General features: G+C 43.5%; 1 protein-coding gene across 2 annotated transcripts in view; it reads left to right on the top strand.

Moving 5' to 3' along the window:
• Positions 1–20,893, top strand: part of ephb2b (eph receptor B2b) — a 112,252-nt gene that overhangs the window by 75,055 nt on the left and 16,304 nt on the right. For both annotated transcript variants that reach the window (XM_076147379.1, XM_076147380.1), the window contains exons 4-7: positions 1,984–2,139; positions 4,315–4,650; positions 18,890–19,014; positions 20,314–20,476. In XM_076147379.1, coding sequence (XP_076003494.1) covers positions 1,984–2,139; positions 4,315–4,650; positions 18,890–19,014; positions 20,314–20,476 — 780 coding nt within the window. The remainder of the gene's footprint in view (positions 1–1,983; positions 2,140–4,314; positions 4,651–18,889; positions 19,015–20,313; positions 20,477–20,893) is intronic.

Here is a 20,893-nt window from a genome sequence, read left to right as displayed (position 1 = left end):
GATGGAAAAAATAAGGCCAGAAACTAAATTAATTGAGGAAACTAGTGCCATCCTCCGAATATATATATATTGTACACAGGTGCAATATTCTATTCATAGGAGGTGTAAATACTCTGTGCTGGTGCTAGGTCATGTTTCTTAATGCTCTATGAATGTACTCCATATACACAGAATGCACAATATTTACAATATTGTTGTGATATTATGCAGTGTGATGGAGTATAATCAATACAGAACCCAGTCTGCTTTCAGTAGCAAAGGAGGAAAAGAACATTCATCCATGGCTGGAAGGGTCCGTGAGTACAGAGATGTGTCTGTGCGGACCTGCGCTCATTCTGCCTTCTGAGCTGACCTCATTTGAACAAGAGTAGCAGATGCAGACGTTTCCATATTCCAGATGCCACAGTCCGGCTGAAATTGTTCATAGAAAACCCCGAATGCCAAAACTGGATGTATTTTTCTTACTTGACAATGTAGGAAATTGCAGGGATTACTGTACATAGAAAGCTGTTAAGAATAGATAGGAAATGTGAAAACATGTTCCTGACATTGAGGGAAATTGAAAGCACAGCAGCAAACATGGGCACACATTGGAATCACAAGGCCACGGCGGCAATTGCAAAAAATAATCTTGTCAGCGTTGTGACAAATGTGAGAAATATAAGTAAAAGAACCAGGATGTTTAGCTTCTTACTATGCAAGTAAAGAAACACAACACGGATGGAGCCGAGGGGTCTCACACACACACACACACACACACACACACACACACACACAGGACACTGTTTGGAAATGCGGTGCCTCTCGAGTGTGAATTCTTCGTGCTCCCGTTCGTACACCAGCCTCCACAACACTCTGTTCCTCCTTCATCAGTGGGGGGAAGTGAGAGCTGGATGCTGATTACCTGAAGCCAAACTAAACTCAGCTGTGTATAAGTAAAAAAAAAAAGAAAAAAAAGAACAGTCTTGACATGGCACAGATGCTGGAAAAGAGGTGATTTCATAGTCAAGATGGTTCAGCTGGAATGTGACTCTAGGGAAGATAAGGGGATTTCACAGACAGCTAAGTTTAACACCTTAATGACTGATGCGTATGCCAGTGTACAAATAGATTTCCCCCCTCCACACACACACACACACACACACACACACACACACGCAGAAGAACAAACACACTTTCACGGCAGCTTTAGTGTGTGTTCGGCTCGGCCTGTCGTGGATGGAAGCTTCCGCCCAGGTTTTTTCCGAGCGGGGGCCTTAAAAGGGCTCTTAACAGAAACCAGGGCACTTTGGAGATGTTCTGGCAACCGGAGCTGGAGCTCAGTGAATAATTCAGATCAAACTTATGACTTATTACCATGTTGCCGTATTTGCTGAGCGTCGCCTCACATGCGAGGCTGAGCCGGATTGTGCAGCGTGTTTATATGTTGTGTTTCCCTGTTGTGTAGCTATTCTGTATGTTTGACTTGTGGTTTGTGTTTTTGATATCTGGTCACTTGATAATTGATAGAGTCATGGTTTTTCAATGCAACATGTAACATTGAAGTATAGAAAGGTCCACAATCGCAAACATTTTCTTCCTTTTAAATTGATAATGAATGTTAAGTGTAGGTATACAGAATACAGCATTTAAACTGCACTGCCTGTGTTTACCACCGACCCTTTACCACCTGCATGGCCATATGTGATATATGTGATACAATATAAGATGTTGATATTATGTCCAGAATGTTAGACAGTTATTTTCTAAGACTTTTCTAAATCTGGAGGATGATTGTGTTGCCCTTTATTACTGGAAACTCACTTTTTTCATCCTGACCATGTAGTCCTTCTTCTAATCTAATATAAATTAAATCAAATAATTAATTAAAACCATTCACTTCTCTTTCTGAAGTCCTACCAACATAATGTAACGTGTCAGCTTTAATTCTCTGTGTGAATTTAATAGTTGTGATTCTCATCTTTACTCTCCTCTTCTTTTCAGCTTGTCCGTCGGCCTTCTTCAAGCCGACCCAAGGCGATGAGGCCTGCATACAGTGTCCAATCAACAGCCGCACAACCAGTGAAGGCGCCATTAACTGTGTCTGCCGTAACGGATACTATCGCACCGACTCGGATCCCCTCCAGATGCCCTGCACAAGTATGTACATTATGATACTATTGTTGATAAGTCTGATCTTTTCAGCGTCTCGCACGCATTTGTGCTTTCACGGAAACATCCCTGACAACTCTTTGACACACACACGCACACACATATTTCACACTCTCAGGGTGAAGAGCCTCAGGATCAAAGGACAGTGGTAGTCTGTGTAAATCCAAACAGGGAAACCCTGTCAGAGCTGTCTCTCACATGAGCACGACGCTGACATGCCCATAGTGTGGCTGTCCACAGATCTGACCCAACACACAGGACTTAGCTGCCCCTGCTCAACATCACACAGCTCTTACTCCAGGCTGGACCAGAGGTTACTGGGCCAGGTCGCATAGCTTTGTGGAGGGGCAGGCACGGAGAAAGAGAGCAGGCGAGACTCTCCCTTGTCATGCCAATGAAGCTGTTTAGATTTGAATTTGAATTTGAGGCTGACACTGAGGTTGAGAGAGAGAGAGAGAGAGAGAGAAAGAGCAAAGAAAGAGAAAACTGAGGAAGGGAGGGGTGAAGTGTGAGGGAAATGACACTATAGAAAGAAATGAACTGGGAGATGGGAAGGGAGAGAGAGGCAGAGTGTGTCTGTGTGTATGAGAAATAGAATCAGTGCAGAGAGTGTGGTCGAACTAAAACAAAACTCAGGGGGTGAGAGAGGGAAAAAAAAAGTGAGGGCCTTTCATCGTTTTGTAGTGTTTTTCCTCGCCCTCTCTCTCACACACTGCCTGCTGAAAGGAAGAGAGGAGCAAAAAGATTTGATGGTCTCCAACAAAGGAGATTTGCATAAGCCTGGCTCTGGGAGTCGAGCAGCTGTTGTGAATGAGAGAGCAGCAGCGTCACGTCACCAGTATTAAGCGCAGCGGGCCCCGGCCTGATTAAAGCGGGGGAACGGGCCCAGCAGAGCCGCCCGCCAGCTAATGGGGGGGATATTAGTCCTCCTCCCCAGGAAGGAGTTGCCAAGGAGGAGTTATGTTTCCGTGTATGAGAGAGACCCAGAAGGGCACTTCAATGGGCCTCCTTCCAGACCCGGAGATCTGTTAATTGCCACCAATTAAAAAGAAGCTTAAATACGAAATGATCGATTTAGATTTAGGAGGTTGTGGGCGGAGTGGAATTTTCTTGTTTATCTCATTAGTCCTAGAGGGGACGTCTTCCGTAATTAAGGACACATGGTGGTAAAAGATAAACAGTTCTCATTGTTTGTTTGTTTGGACTGTCACTCCAACATGTGGAAAGTTTCCACCCCATAATGCCTAGCTGCTAAGACCGGCTCAATAGGAGACACAGTATGTTTCTCTCCCCGCTGTAGTAACTCTATATGACACACACCAGGAGAAAGAGGACATAGCAAAGCGGACAAAGGCCATGTAAAATGAGTGTGTGTGTGTGAAAATGGGCTTCCTACACTACCAGACTTTTCGTCTCAGGCTGAGTCCCACTTACTGACCACACTGAGACGAAACAATTACCCAGCTTAATAAACCACATTACACACACTCCGCTCCACATTTCAGCCACATATCTTACACTGAAAGCATTTTTGATGAAGATCCACATTTGTTGAAATATTACAAATGACACGCACCGCTTTTCAGCCATATACAACCAATCAATTCCTTCTGAGGAGGGTGGAAACAGCATGTGTGTCCTTTATTGATCAACCGCAACTGGGTTCCGCCTGTCAGTGATGACATTAAACAGGATATTACAAAGAGCATGATGACCTGTGATGCCTGTCCGCTGCTGATAAAACCCCCAAGTGTGTTTACAAGATACCGATGCAGACATGATGTATAGCACTTTGGAAGAATGAGTCCTGTCCAATCAACTTTGCCAACCAATTATACTGCAGCAAAACAGTAAGAGTATCAAAGATCAAAGGTAAATCTTTTGTCTGGCGTTGACCAGATGACCCAAAATTGTAGGGAGAGATTACAAAACTGTTTCTAAATGGCAGAAAATCTAGTCTAGTCCTTTGGGTGGAGCCAACATTGATTGACGCAGGTAGACTTAGGAAATCCAAGATAGAGCCACTGAACAATTATGTTTGTCCACAATGTGGGCAAAAAAATATGTGGGCACACATTCAGCGACTTTATCAGGACGCCTTTTTCCAAAATGAAATCTGTAAATCTTTTATCAATCACTTATATTTCCCATGTGTTTCCCCAGCGGTCCCTTCAGCCCCACAGAATGTTATCTCAAGCGTGAATGAGACCTCCGTGATGCTGGAGTGGATGTCTCCAAGGGATTCTGGAGGCCGTGAGGATGTAGTCTTCAACATCATCTGCAAGAGCTGCGGCGGCGGCCGGGGAGGCTGCACCCGCTGCGGGGACAACGTACAGTTTGTGCCCCGTCAGCTGGGTCTGACAGAACCCCGGGTCTACATCAGCGACCTGTTGGCCCACACGCAGTACACGTTTGAGGTGCAGGCTGTCAACGGGGTGTCAGATCAGAGCCCCTACTCCCCTCAGTACTCATCGGTCAACATTACCACTAACCAGGCTGGTAAGTGAGCCCATCTGTCTTTTCCGACACTGTATATTCCCTCCTCTCCTCTCCTCTCCTCTCCTCTCCTCTCCTCTCCTCTCCTCTCCCCTCCTCTCCATCAGAACATAATGCACAGTGGGGAGACATTCACTAAGTCAGCTTCTGTGCGCTCTTGTATGGTGATGTATGCAGATGAAGGGTTCTAAAAAGGGAGCGAGAGTACCGTTGATGATGTGACAGACAGAATATGATGGCCTTCCCAATGACCTCATCACCATGTTTTTCAGACTAGGACTAGGGTCCCCCCCCCCCCCCGTCCCCCCACCTCCTGCTGTCTCCACTTCATCTACCGTTCAGTGATTACTGCCCTAATGTATCAAGTTCTATTCTTATCCACCCACTTGGCTATATTTCTTACATCTAAGCTTGTAAAACCACATTAGATATTTCTATACCTTCTACTTATTTAAAGATTAGCAAAAGGCTGGTATTTTTCCAGTCTGTTATGAGGCCAAATTAAAAACAGGTGCCCTTCGGTGATTACGGTAACTTTTTAATCTTTAGGATCTTCAAAAAATTTTACCTCAAAATCTCCTTCAATCACTTTCTCCAACTGTTGGACCCTTGCATGTTTTCCACTGTGTGATTGCGGTTGAAGTCGGCTGTGTCTATAATTATGTCACAGACTCGGGAGCACTGATTTGCTCTTTAATTGTCTCTATGAAACGCATCATTTGGCGTGCCAAGCTTTGCTCCCCTAAGTACTGAGGAGTGCGGGGGCGGGGGTGGGGGCGAGGGTGGGGGTGGGGGGGTTCAGACTGGGCTTTATCGTTGCGCTGGCTTTGCATCCCATTGGCACTATTCGTCCATGCCTGTCATCTCTCATCATCCGTCTCTGCAGTCCTCCATGAGCAATGTGTCATAGCTTTTATTAAATAGGACGTATTCGTTCTTTAACTCTTTACTCTCCCTCTCATTATTTTCACGTGAAATTCCCAGATGTTCAGACGTCTGCAGGTTTGCCATTAAACAGGAAACGTGTGCAAATATAAGAGGGGGTTCCTTCACTTAAATTGACCCGTTGCTGCAGATTTCAGTGTTGAAGGAAGTCTGTAGGAAAGCGTCATAAAAGTAAAGTTACTACGCTGAAACTCTCAGTCAGACTAAAATGGGGGCCTTTATTGAAACAGCGACCTCTTTTTATTGTCTGTTTTGATTTGAGTCACTGGTGTGGTGGGTTAATGAGGGCCGCTGAGTGCAGTTAAGCGTTGTAATGAGGCCCCTGCCCCACTCTTTCTCACTGGGCCACAATAAGTCTGCCCCCCCCAACCTTTGCTGCCTCTGCTTCTGCTGCTGAGGGGTCCTGGCGGAAATGGGGGGGGGGGGGTTCTGCGTCCTCTCCACTGAAGTGCATGTCACTTTGGATTAGGCAGGGAGAGCTCCTGTCAGAGGGAGCTGTGAAAAGAACTCAACTCTTGCTCACTGCACTCCGCCCTCCCACCTTCCCCCATCACCCCTCAAGACCAAGCTCACCCCTGGGATACAGGAATGCAGTTCTGCAATGTTGGACTCCAGGGATGCGGGGGTGGGGGGGTCACAGAGACCAGGAGTCCATAATTGCATCTGGTTTGTGAGGCTTGGAGGTTACATAAACATCATGTCGCCCCGAATTACCCCAAGCAGGTCTGTGCCTCCCTCTTCCACTGAGAATAAGAGAGACCACGAGGGGGGGAAGCACAAAGAAGAGCATATATGAAATTTTGCGTGTGTTTGTGTGCAATAATCAGTCCCTGAGGAAGCTGGCAGGGGGCTGAATGTTGCAGTGTTTCATGCAAGCTAGAAATAAGTAAATTGAAAGTGACTGGCGTGAAAGTATCTCTCTGTTCCTGTGCGGACGCCTGCCGTCCTTCGCCACGACTTGTTGATGTGAAGGGTGGGGGGGGCAGGGGATGCGAGCGGGGCGAGATGTGAGGAAAACCTCTCACTTTCCGCAACCCAAATCCAGGACCCACCACACTATTACCCACAGGGCTTATCCTCCCACTCTGTAGGTGGTTGGCGACAGTTTCTCTGTGATAAAGGCTGTGATTGCCCTGCAAATTGCTGCGGTTGATTAAATACTGTAATGCCACACAAAGGAGCGGAATTTGAGCCTCTTTTATAGGCATTACGACTAATTCTCCAAACCTCTTTATTGTGTGGAATATGCAGTTGCCTTGAAATGCACATCCAGTTCTTTTTTCTAACAATGTGTCACACAAGTAAGTCATCTATTGTGGCTTTGCTGCCCCTATAAAATGCTCGGATTTGAGTGTCATTTAATTATTGGAGGAAGTGAGAAAGGGAGGAAATGAAAGTGCTGCTCTGTGTGAGTGATTTAAGTGGATCTTACAAGTGTGAGACAGCGTTCTCACACACACACACACACACACACACATATATACTTATTTATATCTGGAATAAACTCAGCTCATTATGTTTCAGAGGGAAATATACTTTTACTACACTGCTATCTGGAGTGCTTTCTTGTTTACATTCAGTATTTCACCATGACTGCTTTACGATAACAGCAGAGTAAATTTAACTGAAACTATCTTTGACTGTCACTATCCCGGTATTATTTAAATATAAAACTTTTATTGGGAGTTTGTTTCTTTGACTACTTCTACTGAAGTAAGAAGTGAGACAGCCAATGCGTCAGTCTCAATTGTAGAAATTACATTTATGTGCACATAATACTCTCCTTACTGTGAGAAAGGGAGAAAAAGGGGAATTATAGGAATTATAAAAAACCTGAATTATAGGTTTCCACTGTTCTCCAGGTATTCATGACACGTTTCATAATCACAGCTTGAGCCGAGCCCTCATATTGAAGAAACCCATGCAGAGGTGGCTTCTCACAATGCCAAAGAAGTGCCAATACCAAACAGGAGTTATTTACACACCTTGTTTATCCTATGAGGTCTACTGTTAACGCGGCTTATTGAACAAAGCGGTCCTTTACCGATGCTTCGGTCTTAAAGAAGTAAAATGTGTGGACAGAAGGCTACGAGGGTCTATAGGGGAGACAATGGGTGAAAACACAATGCAAGCCTTTTCTCCTCATCCTTTTATCTCCCCATAGTGATTGATGACAGGCAATCATTCACTGCCTTTGCACATTTGTGAAGGAGGCAATCTGCTCTCCTTGATATTCGTCTCCTTGCCCTAATTGTAGCAAAGCTCAGGCCGATAACAGCAGCAGCAGGAGATAAGGTTATTTTGGTTTTTGTTTGTAGGGTTCGATCCATCATGGCTTGTGTGGCTCATCATCTCAAGACACACATTTAGACTCTCACACCAATTCCCTCTCTGCCCTTCTGCTTTTATGCCCAATATCCATCCTTCACCTCAAAGGACCAACTTTCCATAATAAATGAACTGAAATCTATTGCAGACACCACAGCCCTGCCATTGAGTTTCATCAGGACCCGATGACAGCTGAGAGAGGGTTTGTGAACTCGGCTTCCCAGTTGCGCCAAAGAGCATGGGTGTATAGCCATAACACACACACACACACACACACACACACACACACACAGTATCTCACATCCTGAGCACACATGTCAGTGGGTGCTTGATTTCAGGTCAGCACTTCCAAGCCTGTGTTGAAGCTATCAATAAGAGGACATTTGAACAGCATGGTTCTGATTAAGGATGCTTAGGGCGGAATTTGCAGTCAGCGATACGTCACTCATGCTAGCCTAGAGACAATTGAGTCTTTTATGGCCGACAATCAATGACTGTTTCTGTCTCACAAAATAATTGATGTGCACATACCTTACACAGACTCAATCGTTACTTTAAATTATGGGGAGATACGCAAGTAATAGCCAACAAAGAGCGTGACCTCCAGTTATTTGTCAGAATTATACTGTAGAGCTGTGGTATCATCAGTTTTTCCGTACACAAGGGAGATTATCCCCGACGTGAATGCAAACTATTAGTATTCCGCAGGAGAATCCCAGTATTGCACAGCAGATAAATCAGAGCTCCTTATACCCGGCGTGTACGCCATGGTGCATTTTTATAGAGGTTTCCCATATTAGATTCTAGAGGACATATTTGTTTATGCATTTCATTAACTCAAGGTGAGCCGGTGACTCTGTTGCTAATGTTATCCAGAAGCAGGGGGACTGAATTGGTTTCTTATCAGGTGAAGTGGCTGACTGTGGAAGTGAACCGCATTACTCAGAGGGGGTCGGTATAATCAGGTGCAGCACTTTCATATGGTCTGGGTAAGATTTATGGCTTAATTATTGTCCAAATTGCCCAGGCCCACTGTAACCAGGCTACCAGAGATTTTGCTGCTCCACTGGGCCATGGTGTGAAACGCACTGGTGCTCAGCCAGAGACGACTGCCAGAATGTGTCCATGCACCAGCCAGCCCAATGTGGCTACAACATTGTTGACTTGAGTCCAGTGTAACCAGTTGAGAAAGCTTCCATGCAGCTTAATTCACAACAATGACATCTAGATAACTAACTTATTTATCAGCAATCTTATCTGATGAGAGGTCAGCTTGTTCCTTTCCTGCTGCCTTCATTTCATCTGGAAACACAGCATATTATAATATGTACAGGCGAACTAAACTGTAGACTCCAGCTATCAATAGACGGAAAAATCATTTGAATCACCTTTAAATTATTGTAGTAATTTATTAATACTGGAGTTTCAACTGTGTGTGTGTGTGTGTGTGTGTGTGTGTGTGTGTGTGTGTGTGTGTGTGTGTGTGTGTGTGTGTGTGTGTGTGTGTGTGTGTGTGTGTGTGTGTGTGTGTGTGTGTGTGTGTGTGTGTGTGTGTGTGTGTTGCGTCTTGGTAGAGTGGAGGCACAAATTAGACATTTCAAAAATAGTACATACATGGACACATTGGAATATTTGTCCTCCTTCAGGCCTTCAGGCTTTAATATTTCAGGCAATTGTTCAGCATTTAAAATCTATTTCCGCTTTTCAAACACTTCAGGGAGAGAGGCATAGATGCAGAGGAGTCGGACGGGGACCTTCAGCATATGTGGCCTTACAGTGTGACAGTGACAGAAGGTGTTGAGCAGGGCGCATATGGTGTGTGTCAGTGCAGGTCAGCTAGCCAGGCAGACAGACACGAGGCCTCTGGATGCACCTGGAGCTCAACACTGACACGGCCTCAAGATAAGACTCCTTGGTCGACAGCCAGCTCGCCATACATACAGGATGTTCATGATGCTGGCGATACCGAGCGGCATGTTAACAAAGAGGGATTCAGAGGAGGCGCTACTGTGGAGAGGGAGACTCACCGAGCAGGAGTGTGTGCAGTACGTCGCCTGCAGGGGTGACAGTCAGGTTCATCAGATGACTTTAAATAACCTATGCATGCGATATGAATTTAATTAAGACTTCCCAGATGAGAATTAGCACATGGGGTTGTCAAAATTAGTTAAGTAATTGATGATCCTGTTCATAAATCATTCATTGGCCATTCATTTACTTCGTTTAAGATATATGGCTTTATTCCTTTAGGATGTGAGCTGCAGGTTTGAGTCTGAGCCAGAGGAAAGACCAGTAAAGGCTTCACATGCATGAATGCATTTAAATCTGGGTTCAAACACCGGGACCCTGTGGCCTCGCGGGCTGCAAAGAGGAATCTGATTTGAATATTCTATTAATTTGCCAGTGCATTAAGCTTACAGTTGGTGAATAAATAAGTGTGTGTTAATGCAGTCATTTATTGTGCTTTTGTCACAGCTCAGATCACGGTGACAATGATTATAAAAAAAAAAAGGTCATGACCAAATCACCACTGTACTTTTGAATTTATTCAAATAAAATGAGGTTTGAACTTCATATGAATAAACTTTGATTTGGGAATAGGTCACAATAATCAGCCTTTGATTTAGAAATCTTAAATTAATGTAATTATTCAAAGCTTGTCTATGTGTCATGATAGTTAGAGACAGATAGTGAGGGAGTGTGTGTGTGTGTGTGCTCTCGGCCAAGCGTTTATCCGCTGCTTGATGAACCCTATGAACTCAGGATAGACGCAGTATTTATTTATAACATAGCAGTAAGATGCTGTAAAATGTGCATTTGTTATATTACTTCCATTTCTTTTCCTTTATTTATGATGTCTGAACATGTTTGGAAATTGCTCCATCATTTTTGAAACATCCCTTCATGCTGAAATCAGTGATATGCATGGATGACACACAAACACGCCGGACCTCCGCGCTCCCTTTTGTTGTCTTCCGCCTGCCAAACCATCTGAAGTTGGCTCTACGATTCTTGTGTTGACACATAAATGAAGAATCCTTTTTGAGGCTGCTGCAGAATTGAGCTGTTATTATCTGAGCGACTGCCCTGCCACTGTCTGGAGTTTCTGGTTTGAACAGGACACACTGCTTCCTCCCTCTCATTCACGTGTCACTAATACGTCATTTTTAATGTAGCCTGGATTCCGAGATCTGGCGGATCATGCGATCTGCTTCTGCTTCATGATCCTCTGGAAGGTTTTATGTGTAAATTGGGGTCAGGAACTTTATAAGCACAGCTGATCTTTTATAATCCTTGCTATTGTGTGGCGTTCGTTGCAGCAAGCTCACGCTGTGCAGATAAGCAGTGTTTCAACATTAAGCACTAGAACACATGCATCTATGTTTAGAGTATAGTATAAAACGGATGTACAGGGTCAACGGATACATGTGAATGTGCAGGGCAGAGTGGAGTGACATATCTGTGGATAAATACTGGTGCAGTGGTCATGTAGTGTCACAACATTCTCCAGATTTGACATTTTAGACTTCTGTGGTCTCCTGTCTCATTCCACAGTGACATACGACCCTGTTCTGGTCATGTCCACGTTCTAATTTCTACATGTAGTAAGGAAGTAATTAACTGGATAAAACAAAATAAATTCACTTTCATGCCACTGACCAAACCAGAGCGGAAGGTTAGAGGCCGCACTGGCCTTTCCAAATCTGTACCATGTTGACATGCACTCTGCTTTGCGGCCGTTTCCTCCAAACAGATGTCAGCTCGGATGTTGGTTAAATGCAGAATTGCAGCATGCCGATCAAACAGAGTCCAGTTTCCACCCCAGCTGTGTGAGTCACCATCCCGACGCCTCGTCCCTGTGGCCGACAGCTAAAACTGCTGTGTGTGCAGTCCAAATCAACCATAAGTAACTAACGGGCCACAATAGATCTGTTTTGTTAGACTCTCTTTAAAAAGGTTCAGTGTTGAACAAAATGGATGTATTGGCAGGGTTTGGTCCCTGTGGGAGAGATGCTGTGGGGAAACAGGGGACACGACGTTTCACCGATATAAAGCGTTTTGTTTAAAGTCAGCTGCATGAAAAGAAGATTTTAAAGAACCATACGGCTCTTTGTTGTGATTTGGCATCACATTACACAGTCACCATAGAGCTGATGGCCACTTTGGCCCGGCCCACAATCATATTGCCTATTGTGAAAATGAAAAACTACTGTAGAAGCAGTGAATGTAAAGTGGGATACAATAAATCCAGTCATAAAATAATACTAAATAAATAAACAGGGGAGAGCTGGGCCCCTTTCTTAAACTAGGAACTACATTTTGATGATTGTATCTTTGTGTACAGCCATTTACTTTGTTGTGTACACGTATGAGGACATGTAGGTGATGAAGCATGCACACACACAGGTCACCTTAGAGTTCACATCCAGACAGAGCCGACCGACTGCATGAGGGAAAAGTTGGATAATTCTGCTCGTTATTCACAAAAAAACAAACATCAAAGTCATCGGCAGACATCTGCAACTCATTGTGCTAGTGTTTGCTGCACTCATAACTGTGTGATAAAGTGGTGTCCCACAGATTGCCTGAAGCAGCCTCACATACAGCTTCAAGCCAGACAAAGCACTCCACTATGAAACTCTTGCTTTGGGATCTGATAATGTGAAAAAAAACACAAGATCTGGAGGTTTCATTGTCGTAGGTAAACCACGGGCCATTACATGTTTGTAAGGCATTTGGTTGATCTTGTGTTTTGTTTCGATGAATGTTTTATTGAAGAAAGCGTCTGACATAACAATGAGCATTCTGTTATGAGACATTTTATAGATTGTTTTATATAGAGAGTGGAAGGAAAAAAGGAAAACAGAAACAAACAAACAAAATAGAGCCAAAACAATGATTGATCTTGTTGATCTTGCAAGTCAGAAAAAAGACGATTACTTTGATAGATGGACTATTGGATAAACTGCTGTGGGTCCCTGAATGTCTGTGCCTTGTTATGATGTGTCATAGATGCCATGTGTCTCCCGTATTGTGCGTGATCTTGTTCCAGTCAGTCAAGCCACTGAGAAGACATTTGGTTTGGGTTCATTATTGGAAGTCAGTCAGCACCATTGTTAGGCTCAAATAAAATACTCAGCGCTCCCAATGTTTACACGCACTCACACTGCAATTACAGCAAAAGAAAGAACATGGATGGAATAAATAGAATTCTGCCATTTGCTAAGTATAAATGACTCAGTGATGAATTGGCTCATGACAGGAAGTATGCAAGGTGAGAGAACACACGCGTGGAATGCTTAGGCAACATTTTTTCGCTTGCGTGACTCACAATCCAGGTCCGTTACTCACAGAACACCGACGCTGAACTATGCCCATTTTAATCTGATCCTGGCATTTCCATGACACCGCAATAAGATTGATTTATCGCCTTAATTGCATTAGATGTTTTAATGCGCATGTAGATATGCTGACAGATGATTGATTGTGTTTACAGTATGAGGGTTAGTGCAGCGGCTGCTAAACCTACGGCCCCTTATTTCCTTCACAGTATCGTCTCCGCTCATCTTTATCTGGATTGAATCTCCTCAGTCTCCAGGTTTACTGGGTGGGCTTAGATTTAAACGCTAAACCCTGCAGTCATCTGAAAACTCTTCAAGCCCCTTGAGTGCCTATTCTAAATTAGCCTATGGTGTGTATATGAGTGTATTAAGGCCCCCCAATCTTTTCCAGCGCAGATGGTTTAAAGCTTGATGAACTAAAATCTCACTTTTGTAGCTTTACTGCGCTGGAAAATCTTCAGAGGCGTAAAACCCACAATCCATTGCAGCTGGAGAAACAGGGCAAGTTGCCAGTGTGCTAAAAGTACATGCAAATATGGGCCTCTCCCTTTAAGACTGCTCGATTTGATGCTTGTAAAAGGACGACAGTCGGTAAGAGTGGAGCAGTGACAGCCCGTTTGGGAGGCTGCATGGTAGAACACCAGCTGGTTTTGGTCCTTTGGGAGAAGTTGTGCTGAGGGGAAACTCGTTTTTTACAAGGAAAAGGAAAAGGGATTTACAAGGCATGACCTGTTCTCGCTACCTCCCCCGTATTCCCAAAATCATAGCTTTGCTCTCTGCAGTGTAATGCTTAATCAAATGAGAGCCACGTGGTCACAGACGCAGAGCACATTGGAATGGAAGAAAGATGCAGAGAAAACATATTTCCTCTCCGCATGTAATACAGTTTGTGTCAGCGAATGTATGAGATTTATACGTCTCAGTTTCTCCCCATGCTGCTTTGTTTATAAAGACATGAGACGCTTAAACAATGGGACTGTCTGTTGTTGTCAGTAAAATCAAAAGTATTCCTTTGATCCGCTTGATGTTGTCGTCATTTTGTCTCCAAAGGCCTGGCGCTCCACAGGAGCCTTGTAGTCCTGGAGGTCTGTCCAACGAGGGCGTTGCAGCCATGGGCACCCATCAATGCTGTCAGCTGCCTAAGACCACAACGCTGTCACTCTTGCTCCCCTACATAATGAAGATAACCATTGTGTTCTGAGACAAATCAGTGTGTTGGCCTGAAAGGAGGCGATCGTTTCTGGGAAAGGGGAATTGCAGAGATGGCAGAGTGAAATAATGAAGAAGAAGAAAAGTAAACAACAGAAACTTCTATATTTACTGGCAAGGCAACGTGACCCTGGATGGATGAGAGCCTCGCGCCTGCATGTAGACGCATGCCCCATTAAATTGGCTTGGTTTTAAGATTGAAGAGAAATAAACCTGTAAACTTCACCTTTAATTGATTTAGGAAGTCAGTAGGTGTTCTGACATAACACTAAAACTTCTATTAAAGTTGTGGAGCAAAACAGAGCCTTTATTATGATTCTGCTGGGCCAAGGCCAGAGCGTTGCGCTAGCCTGGACTCCAAAGCGCCGTGTTTCATATCAGCTCCCAGGCTGAGTAATAATGTGGGGTCTGAAACCTAATTCTCTGGCAACAGCTGGGTCGTCCATTCTCTCACATTTAGACAGTGCAGTGTACAACCTTACAAGTTTCAAATGAACCCCCAGAGCTCAGCATTATTTACTATTTATACTGTAATTTATCTGACTCTCTAATCACCTCTGAGGCGGGGGAAATATTTGCATGATCTGTTTCCAATGAGATTGTTGTGAAAGCACTCCTACACGGATCATTGTGATAGTCTAGAGCAAATTCTCTACAAGGGAGAATAGAGCAGCTGGTGTTTCAGATAAATCATGAATGCATCCAACCTCTGATTTGGACATAAATGATCTTATTTCCTTTTTGATAAAGTTACAGTGATTATCATGCCCGGGAATCTCCTCTGTCATCTGTCTCACTGCTTGTCTGGGCAAAGGGAACTCACAATATTCATCTAGAGAGAATCAACGGTCTGATTTATTTATACAAACCTAACAACCGAAGCCTTTATCATTATAAGTGCTTCATTCGTTTTAAGCAGATGAATCGCGCGTTCATAGGGGAAACTTATAAATAAACAATTTAGTGAAAATGGAGCTCCCTCACTTCAAAGAAATTGATCAGCCTTGACGTAGTTTTTGACGATTTGGCTTAGAGGCCAGCATCAGTCTGAGACGATTAGGAAAAGTTCCCAAATCTTTAATTCTAACCGTCTCTAATAACATGCAATCCACCTTATTTAAAAATGATCATTGTAACAACAAAGAGAATTGCCTTCAACAAATAAAAATGGTTTTTAGTGACATAACGCGGCGAGCAATGTTGACACAATGAAAACCAAGTATGTACTCAACTCTTTAAATGATAGATTAAGTTGGGGAAAAACGAATTGTAGGTATACTTGTGGACTTGGAGGGGATGAATTAGATGTATGAAAATGACTTTCATATGTGGATCAGTGCTGTAGGCCTTTGTGCAAAACAATGAAATGTTGACTTGGCGTACCGCTACATTCCGTAGACAATTGGTTGAAAGTCAGCTCTGTTGAAATGTGTGTACTGAATTGACTCATAACACACAATATAATTGGATTACTATTTTCTCTGTAACGGGAATGTTCCAAAACTTGTTGCTCTTTAATTCCAGCTGAGTTCCATCACCTCTTATCAGTTCCTTCAGCTCAGACGTGGCAACTACCACCCTGCTGTCTGGAATCAAGTCCTCAAACCACAGTGTTCTCCTACAACAGCTTTTCATGTTGGCATGTGTCCATCCTCTGTACATGAATACATGAGCCGCCTTTGTTTCTATACACCCGTATCAGGTTACCAGGCATGGCTGCGCTGTGTGTTTAATGGAAAAGCTATGCAGGCAAAGGCCATGTGGCAGTCTTGAATATATGTACATCCGTAAGGGGATACTCGTGAGTTCCCCTTAGAGTAACTGTTTGCCTTATTAGGCTGTCATCTTGTGACTGCAAACAAACTGCGGGCACACTGAGGTGGAGGAGATTCCTCAGACGTCCGTCCTGACTGAACGCTGTATACATTATTGTACATCCAGCTCCAGGAAAGAGACATGATGTACGTTCACTGTACAATCTCACAACCGCTGGCCATCATGTTGTACTGTAAGTGCTTTGGCGAGATTAAACACAGAGCCTCAATTTATCATCTGTTGTCATTTTTATATGTCAGGGCAGAAGCACATGAGGACATGCTTAGTCTCTTGATCATATCACTGTTGATATGGGACATTGTGATTTGTGGCCTGAGACAGACGCTTCTGTGGTGGTCAGGGTATAAGGCATGACTGATTATCTGCTGAGAATGAATAAGGGCATAAAAGGGACGCTTCATGTGTGGCTCGGTGTGAAAAGGGTTGTTGATACACACATTTATACTCACCTTCTAATGGAACACATTTACATCCTGACTCAGAGGTGGAAACACATCTTTACATGCACGGCAACTTAAATTAGTTGAACAGGTTATTATAAACAATCTGATCAAAACAATTTACTTTAAAATTAACTTGATTTCTTGTGTGAAGTTATAAAAATAAATAAATGTCTTAGGCAAAACTACAGTAAAAGTAGCATTATAATCTTATTGTTCAATATAAAACACTAGCTAAGCTTAAAATCAGTGAATTCATTGAAATGCAGTTTAACTTCACATACCCGGTAGAACTTTTAACTTAAAATGTTTGAAATTAGATGTTCATTTACAGTCTTGCCATTTTTGAAAGCCTCTTGCATCATCAAGTGTGATGGACTCAAACCAAAAAGGCCTCATGACACATGAGTTATGGAAGAACATTTCAGAACAAAGTGTCATTTTTTTTATGCGGTCTGCCTTATTGTGTTTTGTATGAAGATACTGACACACATTTGTAATTCACATTTGTAAGAATTCTGATTCCCACAAAAGAAGAAACTAAAAAGATTCCAAACCAGTTACCTCTAAAATAAAAGCATAAACAAGTACATATGCTGCTTGTTTCTCTCCTCAGAAAAGAAAAAAATAAGATTGCCTAAAAATAAAAAATGTTCTTCCTTGAATTCCTCTTTTTGCAGCACACATGCAGCTTCAGAGTGTTTGATGATAACAGGCGTGGTTGTCGTCGTTTTGAAAAGTCGGTGGATTTTCGGCAGAGAATGCTTGCCAACAGAGAAGCTTCTGTCTTTATTGCAGGGACTCCGGGGAGCCTCTGCGCTGCCTTGTGTGTGTGTATGTGTGTGTGTGTGTGTGTGTGGCTGTAGGGGATGAGTGCAGGGCTTGCTGTCCATAAATCTTGCTCAGCACCTCCCACCCCTCACCACCCTGCCCCTTCACACACTCTCACACATATAGAGACATGGAGCCGGCCTTGTAGGACTTGCCAGGCCCCCCAGTCTGAGTTTTCTTTTAAATCTTTAGCCTCTCTTAGCTTTACACCGACCCACAGCACCCTGAACTAATCTTAACGGGTGTAGAACTTGGTGATCACACCCCTCTGACCTTTTAGTAGTAATAAAGAGAAAGTTGTCAGTAACTGCTTTATGCTAGACTAAAGTAGCCCACCCATGCTGCAACAAATCACTTTATCTACTATTCAGTGTAAAAAGTTAAATAGAAAAGACAAAAAAAACAAATAAATCAGACGAGACAAATTAAAAAAACAGGGTGGAATCATTTAATTTGTTCCCAATTTATGATCTGTAAATGTAATGTCTGACAATATTTTGCCTTTTCAAATGAGTAAAACTAATTATGTATTTTATTATATTATTATATTTCATGAAGCTGGAGCTCAACTGTCAGGTCTGCTCAAGAACACTGCATTGCATTCATAAGTGAATTTGTCTAAAGGTAAAAGTTGAAGGATACAGTGACCGTTTGAATCTGTCAGCTTCTGTCTGCTCGGTGTCATCTTAAGGCTCGGAAGCTTGGTTCATCCTTGAATGCCGTAATGTAAAGTACACACAGTCCGTAGCATGCAAAACTAGCAGTACGCTCCTTCAAGCTGTCGTCCACAAGGCAACGTGCATAAACATTGACCAAATTAGAATGTGAGGGACTGAAAACTGCTGTAGACAAACAATGATATGTTGCATACTTGCGGCTCGCTTAATTATGCCGTTTTTACTTTGTTTATGCTGCCAACAAAGTGGCCTTACTCGGGCATTCCCAGGGAGAGATGCTCCCAGCTCTGGTGACTTTGGAATGATTTATCTGAAGGAGGTGGTCTCCTGTCAACACTGTGACGAGCATAAATCCAGCACGGCAGAATCAGAGTTGATACTGGAAAGTCCCAGGAGGCTGCTCTTGCGGTTTAAAAAAGTGCTGCGACTTGCCAACTTCCTCTGCATGTCTGGTCTTGAGAGTCTCTAAAGGACAGTGCAGTATATTACCTAGATTTTATGGCTTTGCGTATCACACCTTCGCACAGCTCGGCGTTTTAAAGATGCTGTAAAAATCTCTGCGCGTGACTTTGTAGTTGTGACTGATTATTTTGCCTCACACTTTAACATGTCTTCCTCTTCTTCCTGTCTGCAGCTCCATCCACCGTGTCTATAATGCACCAGGTCAGCCGCACTGTGGACAGCATCACCCTCTCCTGGTCCCAGCCTGACCAGCCTAACGGGGTCATCCTGGACTATGAGCTGCAGTACTACGAAAAGGTACCGCCGACACACTAACACATTCTCCCCTTCGCAGCTCTTTCCGCTGGCTGATCCACACAAAGATAAACGCCACTGCGGTCTCTCTCCCCTGTCCGTCTAAATAAGGTGTATGCAAAGAGCGAGAAGCGACGGCTTTTGTTGTTGTGCATTTATATTCAGCAATTCTCCTCACGGTCGTTTGCATAACAACAAACCCTCTGAGGCATGTAGATCCAGCTTCTGAACATTGCTTAGAACTTCTGCTCATTCTGTTTCAATTACAATCACGGTCAGTCACAAGGAAAGGAAACCGCGTTCAGCCCTGCACTTGAGTCGCTGGGGATTGATGCGCCGAGATTTGTGGTTGAAACAATGGTGAGCTGACTGCTGTAAAAATAGTATTCAAGGGGCAAAACTCTTCCGAATCAGCATACTTTCTCACAAGAACGCTACCAGTCACAAAAGACAGATAGATTCCTCCTCACACCGAACACTTACATGCATTTAGACACGCTGACACGCATCGCCACGCATGCCCACGTACACACAGACATATTCAAAGTGTTTGCCGAGCTCTCGTCTCCATGCTGTGTCATTCTACTTTTGAGTTTAAATCCCGCCTGTGACACCGCTGCAGAGAACTGTCAAAACAATTGTCTCGACCCCTGCTACGGCTCAGAAGTGTACGCCGAGCGCTGGGTTGAAGGAGCGTCTAAAAGAGTCTCTCCCCCGTCAGTCTGGCGATGAAACGCAGCTCTGATCGTCAGAAGACACGGCTCACAAAAGCTGCCTGACCTAAAACTGCCATTAACTCTACCTTCTTAAAAAGCCTTGCTGGAATGTTTCCTTCCTCTTTCAACCCTGAAGCTGTACCAAACCTTCTTCTTCATTCTTTTGTGTTACCACCTTTTCCAGACTTGCTTTATTGTAGCTACTGTGGACTTTGTTATGCTAATATACTTACAGTGTAAAATAAATGCAGAGGCAGCTCCCAGCTCCGCTATAACTACGTTTATGTTCCATTTGTGCTGCTTCATTCAACATTCACAGCTAGATTTAGACTCAGCATGTAAAGCAATACTGTTGTTTGTGATCCAGATGAGATATTTCCCTTTTTATAAACCTAAGTAGCATTTGATTGTGTTCTCTCGCTTTAAGATCTTTTCCCTAAAGAAATGAAAAACAAATCTAATCTCAGTAAATGTACAGTTGGATCTAACGTGTATTTTAGTCACACGGCAGTTCATAATTGTTAGTCTCTGCAATTGGACTGTAATTACTAATGTGCGCAAATTTAAAATGATTCTCTTCTCCCAGGACCAATCGGAATATAACTCCACCACCATCAGGAGCCAGACCAACACAGTGGTCATCCGTGGCCTCAAGCCGGGGAGCATCTACGTCTTCCAGGTCCGAGCCCGCACCGTTGCCGGGTTTGGACGCTACAGTGGCAAGCTGTACTTCCAGACCATGACCGAGGGTGAGAACTCTGCCAATATGCACAAAAGCACACAGAGCTGTTATCACCTCTCATGCATGGCCGATGAAGACAACGTGTACCGTTACATAGATAAAGACGGTCTTGAGAATGAGAGGGAGCCGTGTCGTAAGTTTCCAAAACCACACAATGTATAACCATAGTGAATTAGAGTCGCTTGAAATGTCATTTCCAGTGTGAGGGTTCATCTCCCGCATTATAACTCTATTATTTAACCTTTTAACATTTAAATACTTAAAGTTAGCTTCTTGTTTATCTTACAAAAATGCCCTGCAAGACCAGAGAGATGTTCACAGTTTGTAACTTGTCACCATAACTCTTTGAAGTAAAGGATGAGGTTAAAGTTATCTTATCTTTATACCAGGACTTTACTGGCAGGAGAGGGAGAATTCAGTAAAC

This window comes from Genypterus blacodes, unplaced genomic scaffold (assembly GCF_046128005.1).
Source record: "Genypterus blacodes isolate CSIRO-AG114 ecotype Tasmania unplaced genomic scaffold, CSIRO-AGI_Gbla_v1 ptg000037l_1, whole genome shotgun sequence".
Classification (NCBI taxonomy): Eukaryota; Metazoa; Chordata; class Actinopteri; order Ophidiiformes; family Ophidiidae; genus Genypterus; species Genypterus blacodes.
Note: the sequence above shows the minus strand (reverse complement) of the source record. Positions and strands in the feature narration are given on the sequence as shown.